This window comes from Kogia breviceps, chromosome 7, assembly GCF_026419965.1.
Source record: "Kogia breviceps isolate mKogBre1 chromosome 7, mKogBre1 haplotype 1, whole genome shotgun sequence".
NCBI classification, from domain to species: domain Eukaryota; kingdom Metazoa; phylum Chordata; class Mammalia; order Artiodactyla; family Physeteridae; genus Kogia; species Kogia breviceps.
The window spans coordinates 41,873,225-41,901,066 of NC_081316.1; the positions used below are offsets into that span (position 1 = coordinate 41,873,225).

General features: G+C 39.5%; 1 protein-coding gene across 1 annotated transcript in view; it reads left to right on the forward strand.

Moving 5' to 3' along the window:
- The window catches only part of RRAS2 (RAS related 2), a 73,161-nt gene that overhangs the window by 39,506 nt on the left and 5,813 nt on the right, over window positions 1-27,842 (forward strand). The window contains exons 2-4 of the mRNA XM_059070574.2: window positions 17,326-17,413; window positions 18,331-18,433; window positions 18,606-18,714. Coding sequence (XP_058926557.1) covers window positions 17,326-17,413; window positions 18,331-18,433; window positions 18,606-18,714 — 300 coding nt within the window. The remainder of the gene's footprint in view (window positions 1-17,325; window positions 17,414-18,330; window positions 18,434-18,605; window positions 18,715-27,842) is intronic.

Sequence of the window (27,842 nt, forward strand, 5' to 3'; positions counted from 1 at the left end):
ATGTTTGTTGATTTGTTGATGGTCAACCGCCAAAAAACTGTAGGCTCTGTGAGAGCGGGGATTCATCCTTAGCTCCTGACACATTGTAGGTACTCCATTAGCATCTGTAGATTGAGTGGGTTGGTGAGTGAACCTAAGGAAGATTCATGTGGAAGTTTTAAAAGTTTAGTAGAATGTGGGCTGGGAAAGTCGTCACCCTCCTTTACTTCTGGTTTTGCTTCTGTAGGCCCCTTTTATGCTCTAGAAGAGATGAGAAATGAAAATGGGGTATAGGATATTCGTAGGTAGCAGTGGATAGAGGGGAAAGGAAGTGAAAAAGGAAGTAACAACCCAGGCTCTGGGGAGCAAAAGTTACAGCCAGAAGTGAGTTGGTCAGCTCCCTGCTTGCAGGGCAGCCTTTTGTTTCTAAGTCTGGAGAGGAAGAGAACCAATTTTCAAATGCCCATTTTGAGCTAAGCAGGGTACTGGGTACTTTACAGTTTCGTTTCACCTGCACAGTAGCCCTTTCAAATAAGAATCATTATGGCCATGTTACAAGTCAGGAAACTGAGATTTAGGAGATTAAATAACCTTCACCATATCGCCTAGGTATCATCTCAGCTTTACAGGTAGTAGAGCTTGGTGTCAGTGATGTGATTTGCTACAAATCCTACAGCTACAAAGTAGCAGGAGCTAGGGCTTTAAGCAAACCATCCTGACTCAAGATCTGATATTCTATTGTGCCACAAACTTAAAACAAAGACATTTTAAATAGCACCTACAAATTATATTTGACACACTGTGGGAGATAAATATGTCATAATAAAATTAGAGAGCTGGAAAGAATCTTTTAAAAAGATCATGAAGAGGAAATTGCTCATTTACAGCTAAAAGCCAAGAAAGAGGTTGACTCATCCAGGAACACTCATCTAGGTGTTGAGCTGGGACTAGAATCTAGGTTTCCTCACACTCCTGTGCTCTGCTTTTATTACTGAAGGGCTTATATTTAATCTGTCTGGGTCTCTTCCCTTAGTTCCTCCTTTCATTCACATGTTTCAGATTTCAAAACCTGCAAATTAATTTTCCCTCCCACTCATGTCTCCCAGCAACCCAGTTCTTTTCACAGGTAATCAAAGTTAAATAAGTTTCTTGTGTATTTTTCCGGAGATATTTTATGTATATAAAGCAAATATTTAAACTGTGTGTGTTTATTTAATGATGTATCATGTGGATTACTCCATATTAGCACGTGAAGTCATTCTTCTACTTCTTTTTTTATTGGCTGCATGTGACGTCATTCTTCGTAATTTTTTTTATTGGCTGCATTCATATTGAATGAATGTTTCATAATATAACCAATTACTGAAGGACATTTTAAGTCCTTCCAGTTTTTTAAAATTAAGAACAATTCAGTAATGAATGACCTTACACAGGTCATTTCTTTCATGCACAGGTGTATCAGTAGAATAAATTTCTAGAAGTAAAATTGCTAGATCAAAGAGTATTTGTTTTGTATTTTTTTATATTGCCATACTTAGACCTTTTTTTTTTTTTAATATATTATTTCAATCTGTGGTTTGCCTTTATTTATGGCTGCGCTGCTAGGCATGTGGGATCTTAGTTCCCCTACCAGGGATCGAACCCGTGACCCCTGCAGTGGAAGGAAGTGCAGAGTCTTAACCACTGGACTGCCAAGGAAGTCCCATTAGACCTTCTTTTTTTTTTTTTTTTTTTTTTTTTTTAAATAAATAAATAAATAAATAAATATTTATTTATTGCTTGCTTGCTGCGTTGGGTCTTTGCTGCTATGCCCAGGCTTTCTCCAGTTGTGGCGAGTGGGGGCTACTCTTCGTTGCGATGTGCGGGCTTCTCATTGTGGTGGCTTCTCTTGTGGAGCACGGGCTCTCGGCACGTGGGCTTCAGTAATTGTGGCACATGGGCTCAGTAGTTGTGGCGCATGGGCTTAGTTGCTGCGTGGCATGTGGGATCTTCCTGGACCAGGGCTCAAACCCGTGTCCCCTGCATTGGCAGGCAGATTCTTAACCACTGCGCCACCAGGGAAGTCCCTAGACCTTTATTCTTAATGTAGAAATGGAGTGTTTTCATTTGGAATAAAGCTGTTTTTAACTGTCTTTCCTATTTGGCATTAGCAGTTTACAGTTAAAAAAATAACTTATTTTAAGAGTAATAGAATTTCTTTTTTAAACTGATGCATGCTGATGCTTTGATGTTAATGTTGCGGGTTAAAGAAACTGTAGTGGAAGCAGTATTGCCTTGGAGTCAGACCTGGATTTGGATATCAGTTCCACCAACCTACTGGCCTTGTGACGTTTGGCAGGTCACTTAACTGATCTTATCTGCAAAACGGGAATAATAACACCAGCCTTATAAAGTTGTTGTCTAGGACTACCGTCTTTCATTGATTCTAACTCACAGTTTTTCTCCTCTACATTTTAGTATCTCTGACATTAAGCTGCTTCATAATCAAAGATGTGCTATAGTTGTTTTGGCATATAAAATAATGATGGTCTTAGAATTGATGGCATCTTAGATTTGATGAAGTAGGGCGACTCCAAATACTTGCACAAGGGAACTTTGCTAGGGCATTTCATAGGCAGAGGAAGTTCAGTGTGATGGGGAAAGTTCAGGGTTGGGGTAGGTGTGGATGGGTGTTAGGGAGGTGGGTATGGCAATGGAAATTTTGTTCTAGGCAAACATCACAGCAGATCCACTACACAGTGGGAGGATAGTACAAATGACTGATGGAACACAGGAGCAGATATTACCCAGAAATGTGGGTATATAGAAGTTGGAATTATGGCAATTTGTTGGTGGGTAACAGGACTTTGGCTCATGGTTGAGATTTAGGAACTGTGTATTAATTTTTGGCTGGAAGACTTTGTAAAATAATGGGACTGTTGGAGAAAATATTTGCAAGTTGTATATATGATAAAGGAGTTGTATGAAGAACTCTTACACTCAACAATAAAATGACAACCCACTTTAAAAGCGGGCTAATAAGATTTGCATAGACATTTCTCCAAAGAGGATATACAAGTGGCAAATAAGCATGTTTAAAAGATGCCCAACATTCCACTAGGGAAATGCCAATCAAAACTGCAAAGAAATAACTGCTTTATACTAGGATGGCTAGAATCAAAAAGACAGATGTTCAGTAACAAGTGTTCGTGGGGATATTGAGAAGTGAGAGCCCTTGAACACTGCTGATGGGAATGTAAAATGGAACAGCCACTTTGGGAAACAGTTTGGCAGTTCCTCAAAAAGTTAAACGTAGAGTTACCATATGATCCAGCCATTCCACTACTAGTTGATTATGTACCCAAGAAAAACAAAAACATATGTTCACACACAAGATTGTACATGAATGGTCATGGCAGCATTGTTCATAATAGCCAAAATGTGGAAACAACCCAAATGTCCATTACCCGATGAATGGATAAATATAGTATGGTACATACATATGATGGCATATCATAAAAAGGAATGAGAAATGAATTACTGATACATGCTACAACATGGATGAACATTGAAAACATTATGCTAAGTGGAAAAAGCCAGAGACAAAAGGTCACATATTGTATGATTCCATTTATATGAAATGTCCCTAACAGGCAAGCCTATAAAGACAGAAAGTAGATTAGTCGTTTAGTGGCCATAGGAATGGGAGGGGATGGGGGAAATGGGAAATTACTGCTAATGGGTATAGGATTTCTTTTGGGGGTGGTGAAAGTGTTCTGGAATTAGATAGTGGTGGCGGCTGCATAACCTTGTAAGTTAATAAAAAGTATTGAATAGTCTGCCTTAAATGGGTGAATTTTATGGTATGTGAATTATATAGCAATAATGCTCTTAAAAGCGAACAAACAAACAAAAACCAGGCCCTGGTTCTAGGAAGGGCCTGAGTTACTTAGCAGATTATCAGTATAAGAAAAGAGTTCAGAGTAGAAGAAACCCAATTATAAGAGCTGGAACACATGTTGAGTGGGAAAGTCTATTAAAAGGGAGGAGAAATGGTGATATTGGGGTTTGGGAGTAAAATAGAAGCAGTTATCAGCATTGTAGTATCGTGCCAAGGTCAGACGAGTAACAAAGCTAACAATGCTGAGACTCTGAATGTGGAACTTGTTAACAGTTGAAAACGTTTCTTGCCTAAAGCTGATACTGGTCCTGAGGTCTGTGTGGTGGGGCTGAGCCTGCAGAGAGGACCTAAGGGACTCCAGTGTGGGGAGGACCCTGATGGAGAGGAAGGATGCAGAGATGGGGGACCCAGGTTAAGCCTGGACAGTTTTGTGCCCCTAGAGGTTAGGGGCAGCCTCGTTCATCTAAAGTGTCCCACTGAGGGGGCAGCATAATGTTGTTTAGGCAGCTGTGGTCCACATGAGGCAGAAGTAGGAAAGGCTAACTTAACTAAGGTAATAGCTATGGGGATGGAAAAGATGGGGTGGGTGTGGAAACTCCCTAGGAGTGCAAGGTTCAGTTAAGGCAAGAACTGAAAGACACAAGACTTGTGCCTTGGTGTGAAAAAGGGAATGTCTGAGATTTACTCAGATTTCCCATGGGGATGGTGTGAGGTACATATGATACACAGGCTTATATGGCCCTCTTTGTTTATCTATTACTCTTTCTGTGCCAGTTATCATTGTGCTTTTAAAAAATTGTTAATTCTTATCCTTAAAACTTCCTGTAGGCTTTATATGTTATCTGTATAAGACAACAGTAATTGGGGTTATTAAGAGCAAGCAACTATTAAGTTCAAGGAAGTGAAATAAACTTTATCATTCTACATGATAGAGGCCACTGGCTTATTGTTACTCAGTGGTTTGTAAATATTATGCCAACATTAAAGGATGACTGTTTAGTTATGTAGGTAGCTCCTGAGTCAAGCTTGACTTACATGCAAATGGTTTATATATATGAATCGTGGCTGTAGCTGTGGCAGCCCTTTTCCTCTTGACAGTTTTCAAAATCACTCACTGGCATTGTGAATGGAAAATGTTGTGCGATCTTGTCTACCCCATAGGTTAGCTTTACAAGTTGTAGGGTGGTGGAGGGCAGGGAAAGTGGAAAGAGGACAACCTTTCTCTTTTCTTCTCTCCTTTAAAGCCTGTGGGTTTGGAAGGATGAAAGCTGTGAAGAATACAGGGAGCTGGCATCGTGAAATGGCGGTTCCCCCCCTGGAATAATTTTCCCTTCACAGAGTCTGAAGCTTTTCTTTTTCTTTTTGAACCGGAGGTAAAAAATGTGACTGAAGATTCATTTTGGTTTAGAATTTTGCTTTTGACAAAGAGCAAGCATTTGCAGGGTTGAGGTGAGCTGTCTCATACTGCAGTGTGCTCTAATTTGGACTGATAGTTGTCTACCTAGTGCCTCTGGGTGACAGCTAGCTTTCCTGAGGGAATTGCTAGTTTTACTTTGAGAGTAGAAGGAACAGTGGTGGGGAGAGAGGTAAGTGGTTCCGTACCTAGAATGTTTTCAGGAGGAGGCTAAAGCTAGAGTAAGAGTGTAGTAGTGGGGAGTTGGGGCAGAATGAGGAGTCTGGGTGTACAAGGGGTGCCCCAGGACAAGCTTTTCCTCCTTATAAGTGTAGCTTCGGCTGGCTCTGTACTCTGGGAAAGGAACCAAAACTCTTCCCATTTCTTCTTGGGCCAGACGACTCTGCTTCAGAGGTTAGACTCAGGGTTAATACTGGCTCAGGACCAAATTTCAACGGTAGTTTTTGTGGTCTGGCCTATGGACCTAAACACAGATTAGAAGAGTTTTTCCCTGGGAAAATGAGCACCAAATAACTGACTTTAGAAACAAACTTTTGTAATAGAACCAGTTTGTAACTTGACTTTGTACTGTACTTTTCTTAGTGCATATTAGACCCATTGATTTGCAAGCAGTTACTTTGCTTGAGGTTTGTATATTATTGCTGAGATTGCACAGAAGTCACATGAAAGGCACATGGTGGCTTTAGACAGTCTGAGACAGCAACATTGACTGAAGCCCTAAGTTTTGTTAAAAAGGAGCTAAAAGATTACAGGGTTTAGGGTAGCTTTTATTATTCTGCATTAGAGTTCTGGAGGATAAATTATGGAGATCTCTGTAATTACACATGTTAGATTAAATGAAATACTCATTTCAGTCAGGAAAAAAATATGTACTTGAGTGAAGGAATATCAAGCATATTGGAAACATTTGACATGAAAGTAAGGGAGGGTGTTGCAGGGAACAAAGGTTCTCTGTGACTTGACAGCTGCTGTTAAAAAGTGACACCAGGAAGCGCCCGACTCTGGCTCACAGCTGCCTGAAGTTGCTGTAGTCTTCTCTAGTGTTACCAGAGGAATTTGCACTGCTCCTGTTTTAGCAAACAGAGGCTACTGATAGCTAACCAGGTCCTTATAGTGCTCTTGGAAATTAATTCCTAACTCCTCATTATGATCTTCATAATTACTGGGTTTTCCAACAGAAAATATTTTGAGGCTCTGTGTTTGTGCAGAGTACCTTGCTTAATGCCAAAGAAATTCTGAAAGGCGTGAGGTAGACCTTGGATTCATCAAATCTAGTTGGACATATATAACAGGATTTTAACTGGAACTCTAACCTATTTTAGTTTCTCTGGAAGCCCCAAAGGCTGGGAATAAAGCAATAGTTGCCAAGTGACTCTCATATTTCAAGGACTTGCATAGAAGGTGGCCTTAAATTGCTATTGCACGTTTAGCCCATACTTTATCTCCCAGAAGTAAAAGTGTGGAGAGTTTAAGGGTTCTGAGACAAGGATGTTTTTGGAGAGAGCTGTCAGTATGCTGTGTTCTTTGTCCTTTCCCGCCTCCACACTCAGCAGAGAGGAGAGGATGCTTCTCTTAAGCCCCCTTCATTGAAGCCTAATGATGGGGGAAGCTCTAATAGAATCATTCTAAGAACTTGACATGTATCCCCAGGTGTTGGGAGAGCATAAGGATTAGTATGTGAATCTGTGGATTGATAGAGAGAAAGGAAGAGGGCTGTTTAGTTAGCAGTATGCACTTTGAAAGACAGTAGGTTTCCCTGAGTTTCTGGATGGAACCAGCTTAAAAAGCCTTCTAAAAAGAGACACTGTGCATGGCTACCTAGAAGATGCTGTGAATCAGGAGGTGCCCATGGGAACCCCAAGGATTGAGAGTTGGAAGTGTAAATGGCCAGGACTCACTCATGTCCTGGGAATTGCACGTGGTGGGTCTCACGGGTGCACTCTTCCAGGAAGCCTGTAGGCCCTCATGAGAAAGTTAGCATGGACATCAGATTTCATTGGTGTGGTCTTTTCAACCCCCCTTACTTCTCCCCACTCCTTCAGCTCCAGCCCTTAAGGAGCCAGAGCAGAGGCAGCCTTGCTGGGGGTAGAAAAGATGCATAATAAGATGGGGAAAGGGAGAAGATGACTGGTCTTAACTATCCCCCCACCCCTGTCGTATCGCAGACATCTCAGCTCTGTGTAGAAAGGGGAGAAAGAAACTTAAATTTAGATGAGTATTGACTAATGCAATTAAGACTCTGTACTAGAAATCTTAATTATTATGTTTTTTCTTTTTTTTCCAGTTTTTTAAAATTGAAGTATAGTTGATTTACAATGCTGTGCCATTCTCTGCTGTACAGCAGTGACTCAGTTATACACATACATATTCTTTTTTAATATTCTTTTCCATTATGGTTTATCACAGGATATTGAATAGAGTTCCCTGTGCTATACATTAGAACCTTGTTGTTTATCCATTCTAAATGTAATAGTTTTCATCTACCAACCCCAAACTCCCAGTCCATCCCTCTCTTTACCCCCCTCCCCCCTCCCCCTGGCAACCACAAGTCTGATCCCTGTGTCTACGAGTCTGTTTCTGTTTTGTAGATAGGTTCCTTTGTACCATATTTTAGCTTACACATATAATTGATATCATATGGTATTTGTCTTTCTCTTTCTTACTTCAATTAGTATGATAATCTCTAGTTGCATCCGTGTTGCTGCAGATGGCATTATTTCATTCTTTTTTTATGGCCGAGTAGTATTCCATTGTATATATGTACCACATCGTTTCTATCCATTCATCTATCGATGGACATTTAGGTTTGTTTCTGTGTTTTGCATTTGTTATTCATAGACTTTTTTTTTTTTTTTTGTGATACGCGGGCCTCTCACTGTCGTGGCCTCTCCCGTTGAGGAGCACAGGCTCCGGACGCGCAGGCTCAGAGGCCATGGCTCACGGGCCCAGCCGCTCCGCAGCATGTGGGATGTTCCCGGACCGGGGCACGAACCCGTGACCCCTGCATCGGCAGGCAGATTCTCAACCACTGCGCCACCAGGGAAGCCCCTATTCATAGACTTTTAAATGATGGCCATTCTGACCTGTGTGAGGTGGTACCTCATTGTGGATTTGACTTGCATTTCTCTAATAATTAGTGATGTTGAGCATCTTTTCATGTGCCTACTGGCCCTCTGTATAGACAACTTAATTATTGAAATCACAATGTTCTTGGGGTTGAAAGTAATTGAACAACTATTTATAATTGAAGAATGATTGGAAAAAATTAGGAGATTTGCCTTAGATTTCATTCAGGTGCAAGGAAAAACTTGCACACAGAAGGGCTTTGAAGGAAAGTTTTATGCTTATAACCTGTTAAGTTTATTAGCTCAGTGTTTCATTTATATCTTCATATATACACATACATGAAAAGATGAGCAATTATAAAAGGAAATTAAGTTCGAATTACATGGTATACTTAAAGTTTGATATACATATTTTTGAAATCACAACTTTTAATGATAAGGTAGAATATTTGAAGTTGGGAAAATCCAGACTATCATCACCTTATGGGCAAGAGGAATTTAATTAATTAATTAATTAATTTATTTATTTATTGTATGATATATCACTTTTATGTAAAATCTAAAAAACAATACAAATGAACCTATATACAAAACAGAAACAGACTCAAAGATGTAGAAGACAAACTTATGGTTACCAAAAGTTGGGGACGGATAAACTCAGAGTATGTAACTAACAAACTACTATACATAAAATAGATAAGCAACGAGGATTTACTGTATAACACAGGGAACAATATTCAATCTTTTTTTTTTTTTTTTTTTTCTGTACGCGGGCCTCTCACTGTTGTGGCCTCTCACATTGCGGAGCACAGGTTCCGACGCGCAGGCTCAGCGGCCATGGCTCATGGGCCCAGCCGCTCCACAGTATGTGGGATCTTCCCAGACTGGGGCACGAACCTGTGTCCCCTGTATTGGCAGGCGGACTCTCAACCACTGCACCACCAGGGAAGCCCTCAATATCTTGTAATAACCTATAATGGGAAATAATCTGAAAAATATATGTATATAACTGAATCACTTTACTGTACACCTGAAACTAACAATATTATAAATCAACTACACTTCAATTAAAAAAGATAAAATAGAGTTGTTGAGAAATGAATACACTTTTGCAAAAACAAAAATTGAGTCTAACCTGGTGAAGAAAAAAGGAAGGTATACCCTGGGTTTAGCCAGGGCTTAACTACTCTGACTTCCTTTATGTCCAGTCTCCCAGTGCTGGACCTCTCCTCTTCTAATCAATATGGATTCTTGTCCCTCCCTCTCATTTCCACTCACCAGTAAACTGTGACCCTACACTACCCACTGGTCTGCAGTGGAGGGAATAGCCTGAGTTACTGATGGCAGGCATGGCTCAAACAGCTTGCTGAGAGTGAGCCGTGCCTACCAGACCCACAGCACTACACTTGGCTCTCCCCCATTTCACTCACGTGCTGGTTTCTGCTAAACAAGGGTAAGAGGAATTTAGAGCATACCGAGATCATTTTCTGGTTGGAGTATTGGAGGCCTTGCAAAGAAAGTAAGATGTGGTTTGGGCTTCATTAGCTATAACTTAAGGCTTAGCTTACTGTGTATCATAGGCTATGCTGTAAAAATACTCCACATACATTATTTTTACTTTTTACAACAATCAGGCAAGGTTAGTATTATTTCCATCTTACAGACAAGGAAACTGAAGTTCAGGCAGGTTAAATGAGGTGCTCCAGTTTCCCACATCTGGTAAAGGTGGTAGAGTTGTATCCTGGTCGGTGACTCACACCTCAGGCTCTTCCCACTTCACTCTGCTGCCTCCCTAGTGGCTGCACACCAAGATCCAGTGGTGGAATGGGCCAGGATAAGCAGGAAGAGAAGTGGCGCACACACACAGCATCACTGGTGATCTGAGCTGTTCAGTCCCTTGGGGCAGCTCTGTGAGCAACCCTAACCCTTCACCATCCCACTTCCTTGTGCCCACTTTCTGCCTTCTGGGTTTCCTTTTCCATTATCCTTCAGTGCCACATCTGAAGTGGGCACTGGAACATGCCCTCCTTAAATTAGCCCTGTTCTCACTCTTTTCTGTTGAGAAAATGGGCTTTAGAGATGTTAATCAAACTAAGAGGAAGTAGAATGGCATCTGTGTTTGAATTTCAGTTCTCTCAAACTCTGTAGCCCATATGTTTTCTTCTCATACTGCTGCTTCTGGTGAAGACTTTGTAAATGCATGTATTAATAGAAAGCAAGCCCTCCTAAAACCTCATGTTTGGGTTTATCATAATTTTTTTAAAAATACAGGTTTTGTGACAAGAAGTAATAATAGGAAAATACTGACTTAAAGTGGAGGGGAGCCAGAGAACCACAGAATTTTGTGTCTAGAATGTTTCATGACCTGGGTTCTGTGTGTCACTTGGGGAAAAAGGGAGAGGTGAGCAGGATCTCAAGAAAGGTAAGAAAGGAACATGAAGTTGTTAGTCTTGGTTTTCCTTGTTTCTTATTTTTCATGGTACTTGACTCCTTATTTATAGGCCAATAAAGGAATGAAAGATTTGAAATTTTATGAATTACATTAAATAGCAGGAATTCTGAAACACTCATGAGGATAAGATCAGAACTTAAATTGTAGTTCTTCTCCTTATTAGCTGTGTGACCTGGAAGAGGTAACATAATTCTGTGCCTCATTAAAAAAAAAAGATCTGTTAAGAGGGAAATATATATCTAAAGGATCATTGTGAAAATTAATTGGGAAAATTTTATATGTATCAGTTATAAACTGAATGTCCCATAACAGATGCTCTATAAATGATGACTCCTGTTATTGTGATTGAGAATATCTCATGTTTTAAAAATGGGAGCAACAGAAGCAGAAATGGAGGATGTGCGTGAGCGTGCTTCAACGCCAACGGAAGTAGCAATGGAGGATGCGCGTGAGCGTGCTTCAGCACCAGCGGAAGCAGGAGTGGAGGGTGCGCTTGAGCGTGCTTCAGCGTCAGCGGAAGCAGGAGTGGTGGATGCACGTGAGCGTGCTTCAGCTCCAGCGGAAGCAGGAATGGCGGATGCACGTGAGCGTGCTTCAGCACCAGCGGAAGCAGGAATGGAGGATGCGCGTGAGCATTGGAGGGTGCGCGTGAGCGTGTTTCAGCACCAGCGGAAGCAGGAATGGAGGATGCGCATGAGCGTGCTTCAGCGCCATCGAAAGCAGGAATGGAGGACGCGCGCCAGCGTAAGCAGGAATGGAGGATCCGCGTGAGCGTGTTTCAGCACCAGCGGAAGCAGGAATGGTGGGTGCGCGTGAGCGTGTTTCGCAGGAATGGAGGGTGCACGTGAGCGTGCTTCAGCGCCAGCGGAAGCAGGAATGGAGGGTGCGCGTGAGTGTGCTTCAGCGCCAGTGGAAGCAGGAATGGAGGATACGCACCAGCGGAAGCAGGAATGGAGGATGCGGTGAGCATGCTTCAGCGGAAGCAGGAATGGAGGATGCGCGTGAGCGTGCTTCAGCGCCGGCCGAGGCAGGAATGGAGGATGCGCGTGAGCGCGCTTCAGCGCCAGTGGAAGCAGGAATGGAGGATGCGCACCAGCGGAAGCAGGAATGGAGGATGCGCGTGAGCATGCTTCAGCGGAAGCAGGAATGGAGGATGGGCGTGAGCGTGTTTCGCTGGAATGGAGGGTGCGCGTGAGCGTGTTTCAGCGGCAGCGGAAGCAGAAATGGAGGGTGCGCGTGAGCGTGCTTCCAAGCCAGCGGAAGCAGGAATGGAGGGTGCGCGTGAGCATGCTTCGGCGCAAGCGGAAGCAGGAATGGTGGATGCGCGTGAGCGTGCTTTAACTCCCAAGAGTCAGGGTGAGTAGGGCAGAAGGAACATTGGCCAGAAGCCCGGAAACTTTGCTTTTAGTGCTGCATCTGCCATTGATTCGCTCTTTAAACATGGGGCAAGTCACTCTACCTCTGACAAAAATCTCTGTTCTCATGGATCTTATATTCTAGTCGGGTTGGGGGAAGCATGGACAATAAAAGTGAAAAAATAAAACAAAGAGGGCTTCCCTGGTGGCGCAGTGGTTGAGAGTCCGCCTGCCAATGCAGGGGACGCGGGTTCGTGCCCTGGTCCGGGAGGATCCCACATGCTGCGGAGCGGCTGGGCCCATGAGCCATGGCCGCTGAGCCTGTGCGTCCGTCCGGAGCCTGTGCGTCCGTCTGGAGCCTGTGCTCCACAACGGGAGAGGCCGCAACAGTGAGAGGCCCGCAAAAAAAAAAAAAAAAACAAAAAAAAAAAAAACAAAGAGCATTGCAAAATAGGCCAAGAAAAAAAAATTCAGGTTTCTAGGTGAGTTAGTTGTCTTGAGTAGAGTGAGGTGAAAACTCAGGACTAAAAAGGATCCAGTATATTCTTCCCTTGATTTGACACTTCCTGTAGTATTTAATGTGCTACCACCAGATTTAAATTTTTTTAAATAATTATGCAAAAGAGAGAATAGTATAATATACACTCGTATACACATTACCCAGATTCAGTAGTTGTCAAGGTTTTCCCATACTGTTTAACCAGTTTCTTTCCTCTGCTCTCTCCCTTTCTCCTCTTCTTTCTGCACCCTATGTGTTTAGAGGACTCCTAAGAATCGTGCTGTGCTCAGAAATGCCCTGAGCAAATGCCCATTTGTTTACAGCTCCCCAGTGGCACCTTAGGTCTAATCTCCTGTCCTTTTTATATGCAAGGGTGGTGGACTTTAACCAGTGAGCTGGATTTACTGAGTTTCCCAGAATCTCCAGTAAATTACCCATCCCAAAGTGTAGACCAGGCACCGCTCTGTGGCAGTGCTTGGGAACTACACTTTCACCAGCAGCTCGGTGTCTGGAGAGAGTGACTTGTCACTCGTGCCCAGTAAATGCAGAAGTTGCCTCAGTTTATTCTCTTTCCTCCCTGGGCTCCTCCTTAGCTTCCTTAAGGCAACTTCTTTGAACGGGAAGAGAACGAAGTGGCAATTCTCTTAAGCCAAGCGGAGCTCCTATTGTGCAACCTAGTGGCATATATGCAGGAATAACATTCCTAGCTATCACTATTCTGTTACTGAGAGCTTTGGACAGCCCTACTCAGACCAGAGTTTATCAGGGAAAAGTCTACGTGTCTGAATGGGAAACTTCCCTAATCTTAAACTTTTCTCCATAAATCCTAACAACCTTAAAGAGACTTAGGTCCACATTTGCCCTTCTTACTACCTGGAAGGCATCCCACTCATTGAAAGGAGGCATTCCATTTCTTTCTGGCTGAGATTCTTCTCCATGCATCCTTTCCTGGTGTTTTCAAGAAAGCACATTACTTTCTCCACCCCAACCCTCATTCCCCCTTTCAATGAATGGACTGAACTCTAGTCCACTGTGCTTTCCTGCCTTTGCCAGAGCCTTTACTGTCTTCCACAATGCAATGCTGTGTTTTGTTTTGTTTTGTTTTTGCTTTCTGCTACAAAATATCCTTTCTGGGCTGTGGTTGGTAACTTTTTTCAATTTCAGGAGAGAGACTGTTTTCAGGCAAATTGCTGGGGCTCTATGTTTATAAGTGAATTGTACACATAGTTCCCATATATGACTGCAGTATTAACTGCTTAAATTTTGTTGCCTCCTGAACAAGCATGTTACTCACATTTCATGCTGTTTCTGTTCTTTGGCCGATGCGATTAATACTCCCCATTCCCCTCGCCCCCAATCACAGCACAATTGCTAGATGTGTAAAAAGCAGTGGGTTCTGTGAAAGTAAGGCCCTTGTCCCTGTGATGCCCCATAAATAATTGTTGAACAAATGAATGAAACCAAGAGCAAGAGCAATCAGCACAAGGGTTTCAGGTAGTGAAAAATAACACTTTGAATGGTGAACAACACACATCAAACTGGAGGGCTTTGTGAACTGTGAAAAGAAAGGGCTGAATCCTATAAGCAGTGGGGAACCATTTATGCATTTTATAGAGGCATAACTTGTATATGTACAAAAAAGTGCATGCATCTTAAATGTACTGCTTGATGAGGTTTTTACATATGTATATACTTGTATAATTACTGCTCAAACCCCAAAATATTTCCAGAACTCCAGATGGGGAGCTTTATCTTGATACACAGCATTTTGGATACCAAGTTTGGTCTGTGGTATAACTAGGATTGGAATTATAACAGCTGTTCCTGGTATTAGCACATCTTTTTACTTGAATAAAAATGTTCTTACCATTTAATTACATGACAAAAACAATACACTGACTAACATTTATTAATCATCAGCATGTCTTGGCGCTTTGTATTCATTACTTCATTTTATCTGTTCCATGGGGTTTTGTTACTGTCCTGTTTTACAGATGCTGAAGGTTAAAGAGGTAAAGTAACTTGCCTTAGGTTCTACAGCTAGAAGGTAGCAGAGTTAGAATTAAATCCAGGACTGCCCATCATCAGAGACTGATTTCTTGTTGGTGATATGCTGCCTCAAATATCTGGGACCCAGGTTTAAGTAACAAAAATGTTATGTCTTTGTGGTAGGAGGTAATGATTATCTTTCTTACCTGCACACGATGATTGCTGTATTTAGGCACATTATATAACCTGTGGCTTATTAGAATTGTGAGAGGGAAAGGGATCTTTGATTGTGTGACAGTCAGGCCTCAGAGTAATGTTCCTTAAGATGGATCTTTATGAGGGAGGATGATCCTCTCAGTGAGGATGGCTCTTTAAAATCTATATGTAGCAAGGTCTCTACAAATTTTGAAAATAGGACACAACAAAGATGAAACGTAGACCTGAATATCCATAAGTTCCAACAATTAATTTGTCTTAAAAATTAATGAGTGGAATAAATGCATGCCAGTGCTAGTGAAATGGCAAAATTCTTATAACATTAAGATTGTATTTCAAGAGCTAAGACATCCAAAGAAAATATGAAACTTCCACAGTCACAGAAAGGAAAAACAGTTTATTTTAACTGCCCTCAAAGTTGCTTAAACCAACCATCCTCTATACATGTTATTTTTTTTTTATTTATTTTTTTTTTTTTGCCGTATGCGGGACTCTCACTGTTGTGGCCTCTCCCATTGCGGAGCACAGGCTCCGGACGCGCAGGCCCAGCGGCCATGGCTCACGGGCTCACGGGCTCAGTCGCTCCGCGGCATGTGGGATCTTCCCGGACCAGGGCACGAACCCGTGTCTCCTGCATCGGCAGGCGGATTCTCAACCGCTGCGCCACCAGGGAAGCCCAATATACATGTTATTTTTTTAAATTTGGTATCACAATGCAAAAAAACCCATCACATTGCAAGAGTTCTAGGTATTATACATGACTTGGACATTTGAAAAAATATATTTAATATTTGTCCATTGTGTTTTCAGACACAGTGGGAAGGACATTTTGGCACGTTTAGGCATAACTTGGGAGTAGTCAATGAAACTTAGGTCTTGCAAGATGAAAGCATGGCAAGAAGTGTCAGATTACTATGGAAAAACATGTTGCAGGAAACTAATCTTAAGATATAAATAGCATGTTTTATCCAGCTTGCTTGGTGAAAGACTGCTGTTTTGTGTTGTTTAGAGTAATGGATACAAAGAATATTGTTATTGCCAGTTGTATTTATTTTTTTAAGAGGTGTGGGTGCCAGAAAGTCAGTTCAGGATTGTTTTGATATCTGTGTATTTTTAACCGGAGATGGGGTGGTGATGGAGATGTCTTTCTACTCGAAGCTGCTCCTGTTGGTAAATGTTTGTTTTTAATAGATGTTGTTGAATAAATCATGCATTTAAATGAAGCCATCAAAAGGGAAATAAGATTATGGATACCGAATTCTGTAATTAAAGTTAATCCAAAAATATAAATAAAAAATAGAAAGTGTCATTCACAAATAAAATAAATATGTAGAGTCACGGTAGCGAGCAGATCAGTCTCCCTCCCGCTGCCAAACCAGGAGTTTCTTTGCTGCCCTGTTCAGAGTGCTACTTCTGAGTAGCTTTCTGGTGTTTGCACAGCTCACCATGCAGGGGTTGTCACTTAAGAATGATGTGTCCCTGGAGCCAGCACTGGTCCAGCTTCCAGGAGCCCTTGCCTGAAGAGTGACCGAACACCTTTGGCGTGCGTTCCTAGCATCAAGCCACCTTCTTCCAAGTCATCCCTCAGATTTTGTAATGAGCTAGTGGCAAAACAGGATGTGAGAAAGTCAGTCAGGAGGGGGAGAGAGTGAAGGAGATACTCAGAACTTGATGTCAGTGTCCTAGTTAGTGCCCTTCTGTATGAAGGGGGAAATAAGTTGTCTTTCAGATTTTTGTTTCTGTTTTCTTTTTAAAACCTTCCAAAAAAAGATTGTAAAATGTAATATACAAACATTAAATGGTTTGCTAAGACTCTTCCCTTCTTACTCTGCTACCTTAACTGTCCTCCTTCTGGTGATGATATCATAAGATAACAGTTGGGTGGCTTTGCTAACAGAAGAAGAAATAGAAGTTAAGACGAAAAACAAAAATATCAGTGAAAGAATAAGTTTGAGATCCACAAAGATGAAAAAAAATCGTGAAGTCCTTTCCTTAGGATAACACACAAGGCAGCTGAAAGGGAACTCTAAGACAAGGTGTGTGAAAAGTGGAGAAAAGAAGATGAGGCATTGAATCAGGCAGACTTCGTGTAATCCTGTTTGTTTCAAACTACTTTGTTCTATGGACTGATGCCTGCCATTGGGTTGCAGATAGACCTGAATTGTAGCTTACTGTGTTTTTCTAGTTTTTCTGGAATTTGAGATCTAGAGTCTTAGGTGTATGTAAGTTATGAAAAAAAAAGATCTACTGCAGTAGATCTTTTACAGTCTTCTTGCATATTTCAGATATGAAAATTCAGAGATATTTAGTACCCTTTCTCTTCTTGAAACCTGCTCTGAATAGACTTCATTTAATGGGGAATTGACACAGGATAAACCTTAATACAATGAAAATATTTTGATTAATTCTGGATAAAGTTACATTGGTACTTGGGCAAGTAAACGTAAATTTTAAAATAAGGTTCCTTTTCTTACAGTCCTATTTTGTAACGGATTATGATCCAACCATCGAGGATTCCTACACAAAGCAGTGCGTGATAGATGACCGGGCAGCCCGGCTAGATAGTAAGTAATCTTCCTTTATTTGATGGTTCACGTATCATATTTTTAAAAGTAAGCTTTGTTGTTTTGCTAGGTTAAATACTACAATTGAAATGTTAGATGATCTTGAATATAAGCTCATCTCTTTCATTAGTTTTGATTGGTGAATCTGCATATTAGGCAATTTAAATATTCCTCAGTAAATGTTATGTAAAACAATAATTGGATCGAGCTTGTTCTGGTGAAATTGGTCACGTCACTGTAACTTGCAGAAGTTGTGTTTGTTGGGACATTTGGAAAAAACATGAGGTTTCGGCTCTTCCTACCTTTTGATGAAGGCCGAAATGGGTGAAGTAAATATAGAAAAGCTTCAATATTTGCTAACTTGCTTAGAGTTTATAGCACAGAGGCCTTAGCAAATAGTGTTTTGTGCTTGGCTAAACTTTCCACCTCTCCACAAAAGAAAGTCCTGTTCTTTTAACTTGTATGATTCTTTTATTCACAGAGATCAAGAAATACATTAGCATCTGTACATTCAGTATGGTATTTGGGGGGTGGGGTGGACCAGCATTTCTTTCTTGAATTTACAGGTATCTTTTTCAGTTCTTTTCATGGAGGAGGTAAGCATCCAAGAGACTTCAGAGGTTATCTGACTGTCTGCCTAGATGTATTTGATATTCTTAACCTTGTAATTGCTATGCTAATATATTCTAACTACAAAATCAACCTGCACTGATGAAGATTACTCTGAAACTGTCTGCCATTAGACTATATTTGTCTTTAGCATTGAACAAAGTACTAAAAGGAGAATGCCATTTTTAAAATTATACTAAGTATGATGTGCTCCAGAGGATCCAGTTTAACTGGGCCTGCCCTTGTGAGGAAGCCATTTTTGTAAGATGAAAACACGAACATAATTACATTTCTTGTTTTTTCTTTAGTTCTGGATACAGCGGGACAAGAGGAGTTTGGAGCTATGAGAGAACAGTATATGAGAACTGGCGAGGGTTTCCTGTTGGTCTTTTCAGTCACAGATAGAGGCAGGTTTGTATCAATATTCAATTGTAGTTCTCCTGTTCGTGTCTAGATCACTGTTTCATTGACTTTGCATTCTTGTTTTTATAGAAAAAGGAAAAGTAATAAAGTAGTAAATGGAGCATGGGACTCTGAATTCTGATAGTTGACCAAATTGATTAATTTGTTTTTGTGTTTTTAGTTTTGAAGAAATCTATAAGTTTCAAAGACAGATTCTCAGAGTAAAGGATCGTGATGAGTTTCCAATGATTTTAATTGGTAATAAAGCAGATCTGGATCATCAGAGACAGGTGAGAAGGAATTTTGCTATTGGGAAGCCAATTATTTGTAATCATGTAAGTGAACAGATACGTTTAATGAGAAAGTGCCATGATTGAAAAACACTGTGCTGAGTGTGGCACACTGGATTTTATAGAGGTCCTATAATAGGTGATAAATAAAAAGGAAGTAGATTTGGGGACATTACATTTTTACATATTATACAGAACTTCAGTGGACTCTATAAGTCTGCAAGTATTTGCACCAGCTCCATTCACATGTTGTAATTTCTTAGGTAACACCCACAGCTCTAATTTAGTTAGATATTCTTAAACTTACCTGTAATTTAGTATTAATGCTAAATTACCTTATTTAGAGAATGACTTTGATTTAAATTACAGTATTTGGATTTTTCCTAAGTCCCATTAATGACTGAATTTTCTGTTAATTCTTCACATGGGCAGCTCTAACACCAGTAACCTGCAGGAAAATAATATTTTTAGTATTTAGTTGCAGGCTTGTTTATACTCACTTGTTCTTTACCCACTTATTTCACATTTAATTAAAAAAATTTTGGTAAATATTGGCCTCATCTTTCTGTGGGGGAGAGAAACAAGATCAGATATAAATTAATGGAGGCTCTACATTATTTGAGGGTTCTTTTGGTGTCTTCATTTCTTTTAGGTCTTTAGTCTCTATCCCACATCTGGAATACAGTTGTTTAAATACTTAATTTTTGCCGGTATTTAAGTTTTCTTTTGTTTCTATATAACCTTGTGTTAATAGATTTTTGTGTTAACAGATTTTGATTGAAAGTGCAAACATCAGGAAAAATTGGTTGATAAATAGCATTGAGGATAGCCTTCCATTTTGTAGTTAACTATTATTTAAAACATAATCTTTGATTTGTGTGCTCTACTTGTAAAGTTTTGTTGAAGGTATACCAAGTTTAAAGCATGAACTTAAGAGAATGATATTGTTCTAATGCTAAGATTTAGAAATGTTTACCTTATATAGAATGAATTTTACTGTCAGACCTTTTTCAAATCTGAATTATTATAAACTTAAGGTGAAAACATTCAATCTTCATTTCAAACCAGTATAAGCTGTTGGAAGTAATTTAGGATATGCCATTGCTCACATCTTAAAACCTGGAATAGACAGTCCATCTTTTTTTTTTCTCACTTATATTTTATTTTTGGGGGACCATTTCCTTCAGTGTTTCTGAATCTAATTATGTTTATTAAATATTGCCCAGTAGAACCTTTTTACTGCTCTTCTCAGTCCTTTCTAGTACTAGAAACACTTTTAGATGTCGTTGGATCTGGGGAATAATGGCAAAGTAACTGCAGGGAGCAAGCAGTTCTTGCCCTATCTAATGCTAGATAGATATGTTTCCTGTCGTGATTTTTCTCAAACTTTTTTACGGTGTTAACTCCAGTAAAGGAATAAGTGGTAGGCCTGGGGTGAGGTGGGAGCCTTCTATAGTTTTGGCAAGATTAGGGAGAACAGAGGAAAGGGAGTATGTCCATCAGAACTAAACAAGCCTTGCTATGATTAGCTTGGGGGCAAGGGGTCTGTATGAGTTACTTTTAAGTCATTTATATATTGAAGGTTGCCAGTATTTGGAGTGTGGTTTCCATCTGTCTGCAGATATTAACATATTGTGGCACTTTGGCTTTGTTTTTACCATAGATTTATAAATTTTTCATCTAAGTTTTTTTCTTTTTATAAAAGTAATAGATTTCAAAGTAAAATAAGAACAAGGTGGTAAAAGAAGCAATATAGGGGATGATAAGTTTAGTATTTCCATCACCTTAAAGATAGGCAATTAGCTACAAGTAAGTTCTTAATTTCTCTGCTTTAAAACATATACATAGACATTAAGTATTATGTACATGCTGAAAAGTTGAAATGTATATATATCCAAGGGAGAAAAGCAAATGGCTGAAAACTGACAGCTTAGTTTTCTGCTCGTTCCTATAGGTTCTCCTCTCTGAAGGATAGGCACAAAGAAACATTTTATTCCTCCCATGCTTTGTCTTCTCTTTTCTAGGTTCCTTCACCCTACGCTCAGGCGTAAAAGTCATCATTATTACTCTTACGTGAGAGCCTTTAGTGCTGACTGGAAATCCTACTACGTTTCTCTAGTCTATTCATTTCCCACTTGTTTGGATGATTATTACTTACTTTCTATTTTTAAATTAATAACACTTTCTTCCCCTTCCTCATCCTCAGCAGATTGATGATGAGTGGTATTTTCCTGTTTCACTGAGAAATTTTTACGTGTTCCCACCTCCGCATGTGCTAACCTAAGGGCACGTATGCCCCTTTAATTCTGCTTCCTCCCACTTGCATGGATAAACTTCACCTCCCTGACCAGCCTCTCTGATAGGCACTGAAGCCCGTCCATCCCTCCTCATGGGCGTCACCCTAGCAATTGTTCCATCCAAGTGTTCCATTTCTCTCCTGCATGATTATTCCCATCAGCATGTGACATGCTACAGTGCTCTCACCTTTAAAACAAAAAGTAATAACCACAGCAAAAGCTAATCTCACATTCCTCCCGAGAACCATTTTTGCTGCCCCTCATAGTAAGCAGAACTCCTTAAAAGCATTATCTACACTCTACTTCCTTTCCTTTCTTTTTCTTGTTTGCACTGACTGCAGGCATGTAGCACCTGGTCAAGGTCACCACTTGCGCAGATGTAACAGTTGACACAGTTGCCCACACTTTCCTTTTTGAAACACTTTGTTTACTTAGCTCTGGAACACCATTCCCTATGCATCCTCCCCCCTACCCCCCTCCTCTTGTTGGTACTTCCTTGTCTTTCTCAGGTGTCTTAGGGCTCAGGCACACTCTCTTCTGTGTACATTCTGTGCCCTGGATATACAAAGACAAACATGCCTTACCGCTTCAAGCCTTGAGGGCCATACTCAGTGCAGTTGAAATTGAGATGCTGTACTAAAGGTTTTTACCTTTTAAAAGTCTCTTCAGAATTAAAGATGATGTTCTGTAATGCCTTGGCACCCTTACTTGCTCTACCAACTGATCCTGGACAGGCCACAGGCACCTCTTAATAACTTCTTCCACTTGTTTAGAAATGCTGACTTTTTGGTCATCCCTTTAGGTCAGTGACCAGTCTGGCTTGCTTTTAGTTGCTGATCAGCTTATTCTTTTCTGCTTTTGTCTTAGGCTCTACCCTTTGGACTTTCTCTAGTTTCTAGCCCGTTTTCTCTTCCATAGCAAATGCCAGTTCCCCATGTTCTTTGAATTTGTGGGTCAGCCCTGGGCATTCCTACTACTGCTCCTGAGATTCTGAACACATCAGGGAGGGGAGATCAGCCAGAAGAGGCTTTGCCTATTTCCTTTTGACTTCTGTATCTCTGTGGACTTGCTTCATCCACCCACCTATTTATCCAGTTTTTTATAGAACACTTTCTAGGCACTTATGACAGAGCAGTAGAAAAAACAAGGTCACTGAAATAAAGAGAGATCTGTAGAATTTGAATGGCAGTGTTACCACATACCTGGGCCCTTAGAGATACATTGATCATTTTGTTTATCCTGTCATAGGTATAGGAAGAAAATATGGGTAAATGATTTACTTGCCTTGCTAAAATGTAAACGTAGGTAAATATGACAACATATTGATTCTGAAATTTCATACAGCAGCTCTGTGTGGGCTTGGACTGTGGACTTCATGATAGCTTTGATTTCAAGTTCCTTGTCCTTGACTCAGCCTCATCTAGAAGTCAGTGGTTTTTTTGCCTTTTTAAAAAAATTTATTTTTGCTTTTTTGATTTTCTCCCTTTTACCTCTCCTGGCTTGCCTCAGTTTCTCCCTTTCCTGTCCCCCTTGTTCGGTACTTAATTTCTACTGGCCACCATTAATTCGAGAAAGGAGCCCATTACACTTATAACAGTAGATTACTTACGTGTATTAATCCCCACTCCACTTACCTGTCAGTACCTTGACCACAATGTGCCCTGCAGCTTCCCAGGAAAAAGAACCCCCTCCCCCCAACAATAGAGTAAGGGTCTTCTCTGGCCTTACCTGTTTGTGCCTTGTCTAAATCTAAAAGATTTGTAAGTGCCATGACGGCTTCTCAGTTTTGACCACTTAGTTTTGTTCATGTTTTGTCCTTAGCACAGAGAACAAAGGTATACACTCAATATACAGTTGCTGAGTGAATGAATCAAGGCATCAGTGAATCAAGATGTGGGATTAATATGATGACTCTTTCTACATAATAGATATTTTTGAAAAACAAAACAAGTTTTGCTTCTGTAAACTTAGGTTATTCATTAACTTGACACATCCCTAAGTGACTATTGCAGATGTTGTACTCTATTCTTATTAAACTTAGTTTGTTTAATAAAATTGCTCTCATCATTCCCATTTTGCTCTTCTCTATTTAGAAATAGGTAGTATTAGATAAACTCGTGTTATTGTGGATTTTCACAAATACTCATTTGTGCCTTAGAACTGAGTCCCACTGGAGGTTCCCAAATGTAAATCTGAATTTCTTGCATCAGGTTCACCTTTGTTGTTTAAAACAAAACATTTCTGGTAGCACTCAGACCTACTAAACCAGAATATCCAGGCTTAGGATTTGGTATCTTTGTAAAATTCTCTGGGTTGGGGAAACTCTAGGAAATCCTTGTTTGTGTAGCTTTCAATCTTCTGTTGATTTCTGGCTTCACAATGTTTTGGCTTTGGTACATGTGGTGTTCTTTTTGTCATATTTTTTTCCTTTGGTGGTAGTGATGCTATTTTTACTTCTTCGTTAAAAGTATGCTACACCAGTGAGCTCATAAGCAGCTTTATGTGTGGTTAGAGATTTCTTGACCAGAAATGTGTGTGTGAACTTTGCTGACCTCGATTCCTGGAAGACTGATGTGAGACTGTGCTTTAAAAATAAATAAGTGAAGCACATAAACAGTCTTAGCCATGGGATTATTTTATAATCTAGACCATTAATTCATTAATTTTTCTTAATTGTATAAAGATAGGTTATTTGCTGTTTCCTTCTGGCCGAATTACATTATGTAGGTGGGATAGGGCAAGGTAGCTTTCTAAAGAATAACTGAGCAGAAATACAAAGAACACAATTCTTAAGGACATATATTTTCCTTCTCCAATCAAATTACTTTATATTAGTAAAGTAAGTAATGTATTAAGATTGATGTCGCAAAAATTTATTTTTACTTCTTTTATATCTCTTTTCTTTCACTTCAAGATGTACTTATTTGGTCATACTCTATTTCCTTAACGTATATTTATTAAGTGTCTACTGTGTGCTCTTCTAGGCTCTGGGTGTACAAAGACAAATATACCTTACAACTTAGCTAAAAAGGACATAATGGTGGGATAATGAGAAAACAAAACCAAAAATTGTAGTGTAGTGTGTTGACTTCTTTTGCTGGTCATTATAGGATGTGATGGGCCTTCTGGGATGCTGTTGTAAAAACAACACTAAGGAGAAGTTTTTGCTTGAGTCTTGAAGTATTAGTATGAAACAAATTAGGAGTATAGAGTTGGGAGAGAAGGGATGACATCCCAGGATGAAGGAACAGAATTTTTGAGAACATGAGGTTATTTTTGTAGGAAGGAATTTTATGTCAACTTTTCTTTAAAAAGGAATTGTCCTTTCTAAATTGGTGGCTCTTTTCTTACTTGGCTTCCTTACTTATTGTTAATTGCTTTCCTGATTTGATTGATTTATATTTCAAACCATAGGCCTTATGGTACATGTGCTGTTTTGAAGAGAGGCAGGGTAAATTTTAAAGTTACATAAACTTGGGTATACTAATATTATGTAGAACCTGCCTGCCACTCTTTTGGAATACCAATGGAGTATAAACTGTTATGGAGTAATTGTTAGATGTATGTGCATTAATGTAATGGCCTAATGATATTGCATTGAAGGTGCTGAATTTTGAGAGTATAATATTAAATTAGGAGAACAAGCTACCGGAAAGGATTAGAGGGAACAATAAATACCTTGAGCTAAAACAGGGCCCAGGAATATTCTAATCAGCCAGAGTGTCAAACCTGATAATTCCTGGGGTATCGAATAGTGCATTGAGAAGGGTTTTGTTCTAGTAGTGGGGCAAAATTAGCCTTAGATGAAATGCTGTTCTGGTGTACTGTACAATAGAAAAGATCAAACTTTCCGAATAATGCATCCCAGAAGAAAGCTCAAGAATATTTATAGGAATACAAATTATCCGGAACTCAATAGGTAAAAATCTAGTAGCCATGCATCCACTCAAAGCTTACCAAGCATGTAAAGAAGCAGGAAAATATGACCCATAATAAGGAGAAAAGACAGTGAATAGAAACAGATCCAGAAATGACACAGATGATAGACTTGGTGAGCAGAGAAATTAAAATGGTTATTATAACCATATACCAATATGTTCAAGAAGCTAGAGAAAAGACTGAATATTGAATATGTTAAGTAGAGACATGGAAGATGTAAAAAGATCAAAATCAAACTTCCGGAAATTAAAACTACAATGTCTGAGATGAAAAATACACTGGATGGGATTAACAGCAGAAGTAATGGCTGAAAAATTTCTAAATTTGATGAAAACTTACAAAGCTCAACAAACCCTGAGCACGAGAAATATGAAGTAAACTACAAGGCACATTATAATGAAATTGCTTAAAAGCAGTGATAAAGAGAAAAAACTGAAAAGTAACCAGAGGGGGAGAAACATTGCATACAGAGGATCAAAGATAAGGACGACAGCAGTCACACTGTTTCTCACAGGAGACGGATGCAAAGAAGATAGTGGCATAGCATCTTCCAGGTACTGAGAGAAAATACTCATCTGAAAATTTAATTCAAAAACAAAGGTGAGTTCTTCCCTGGTGGCGCAGTGGTTGGGAGTCCGCCTGCTGATGCAGGGGACACGGGTTCGTGTCCCAGTCCGGGAAGATCCCACGTGCCGCGGAGCGGCTGGGCCCGTGAGCCATGGCCACTGGGCCTGCACGTCCGGAGCCTGTGCTCCGCAACGGGAGAGGCCACAACAGTGAGAGGCCCGAGTACCGCAAAAAAAAAAAAAAAAGTAAAAACAAAGGTGAAGTAAAGACTTCTCCCAGATAAACAAAAAGTGAAAGAATTTATTACCAGCACACCTACATTAAAAGAAATGAAAAAAAAGAAGGAAAACCATACCGAATGGAAATCTGGATCAATACAAAGAAATGAGGAACACCTTTACCCATTTATGTGGGTAAATATAAATTACTTTTATTGTTATTTAAATCTCCTGAAAACATAATTGGATGTTTAAAGCAAAAATAATAACAACGTATTCTAAAGTAATAGGTAATAATAATAAAAAGAGCAGTAGGGAGAAACATACTATTGTTATAAGATTCTTAAACTATACATGGATTGACATAATATCATTTGAATTAGACAGTGATGAGTGAAACATGTATATTATAAACTCTAAAGCAATTATAAAAATAACATAATAGATACATAGTTTATTAGCCAACAAAGAAGATCAAATGGAATCATAAAAACAATACAGTTAACCGAAAAGGCAACTTTTGATAAGTAGAACAAAGAATAAATGGGATGGTTAGGAAACAAATTTCAAGATGATCCAACTATATCAATAATCACATTAAACTTAAATAGGGTGAACACCTCAATTAAAAGGCAGACATTGTCAGATTGGATAAAAAGCAAGACCCTACAAGAAATCTACTTTCAGGCTTCCCTGGTGGCGCAGTGGTTGAGAGTCCACCTGCCGATGTAGGGGACACGGTTTCGTGCCCCGGTCCGGGAAGATCCCACATGCTGCGGAGCGGCTGGGCCCGTGAGCCATGGCCGCTGAACCTGTGCTCCGCAACGGGAGAGTCCACAACAGTGAGAGGCCCGCGTACCACAAAAAAAAAAAAGAAATCTACTTTCAACATAAAGACACAAATAGGTGAAAAGTACAAAGGATGGGATAAGGTATACCATGCAAATACTAATGAAAAAAAAGTTGAAGTGGCAATATAAATATTAGACTAAGTAGGTTTCGGAGCAAATATTGCTAGGAATAAAGAGGATCATTTCATAATGCTAAAGAGATTAATTCTTCAAGAGAACTTAACAATTCTAAACATTCATGTAATGAATAACAGCTTCAAAATTCTTAAAGCAAAAATGGGAAGAACAGTTATAGTCAGAAGTTTCAGCACCTCTCTCAATAACTGAGCAAGTAGAAAGAAAATCAGTAAGGATATAGATGGTTTGAACAACACTGTTGGGCAACTTATCCTAACTGACGTTTACTAAACACTCCACTGAACAACAGCAGAATACACATCTTTTGAAATGAGAATGGGTCATAGAACAAGTCTCAATACAATTAAAGGGATTCTAGTCAGATGGTGTATGTTCTTTGACCACAGTGGAATTAAATTGGAAATAACAAAGATATCTAGGAGATCTCCAAATATGAGGAAATTAAGATACTTTTAACTTACCCTCGGTACAAAGAAAAAAGAGGACATTACAAAGTATTATGAGCTGAATGATAACTAAAACAGCATATCAAAATTTGTGGGATGCTATTAAAGAAGTACCTGTAGAGAAATTTATAGCATTAAATGTTTGTATTAGGAAAGAAAAAAGGTTTCAATTCAGTGACTAACTTCTACATTAAGAACTATAAGAAAAAGAAAGAGCAAATTGAAACCATGTAGTAATCAGAAGAAAAATAATAAAGATGGAATAAAATAATAAAATAATAAAGGTAAGAATGGAAACCAATGAAATTGAAAATAGAAAAAACATAGAAAAGTAAATAAAAACCAAAAACTGGTTTTTAGAAGATCATCAAAGTTACAAATCTAGCCAGAATGATCAGGTAAGAAAAAAAATTCAGTAATGGGAGAGATAACCATCATTTCAAATCTTAGTAGATATTTAAAAGATAATAAGGAAATACTATAAACAGCTTTATGCCAATAAATTCAGGTTAGATGAAATAGACCTATTGCTTGAAAGGCACAAACTCAAGAAAAAAATAGATAAGCTGAGTAGTACTATATGTATAAGATAAATCCAATTTATTGTAAAAACCTTTCCTCTAAACTCCAGGCCCAGATGGATTCACTGGGCCAATTTTACTAAACTGATTT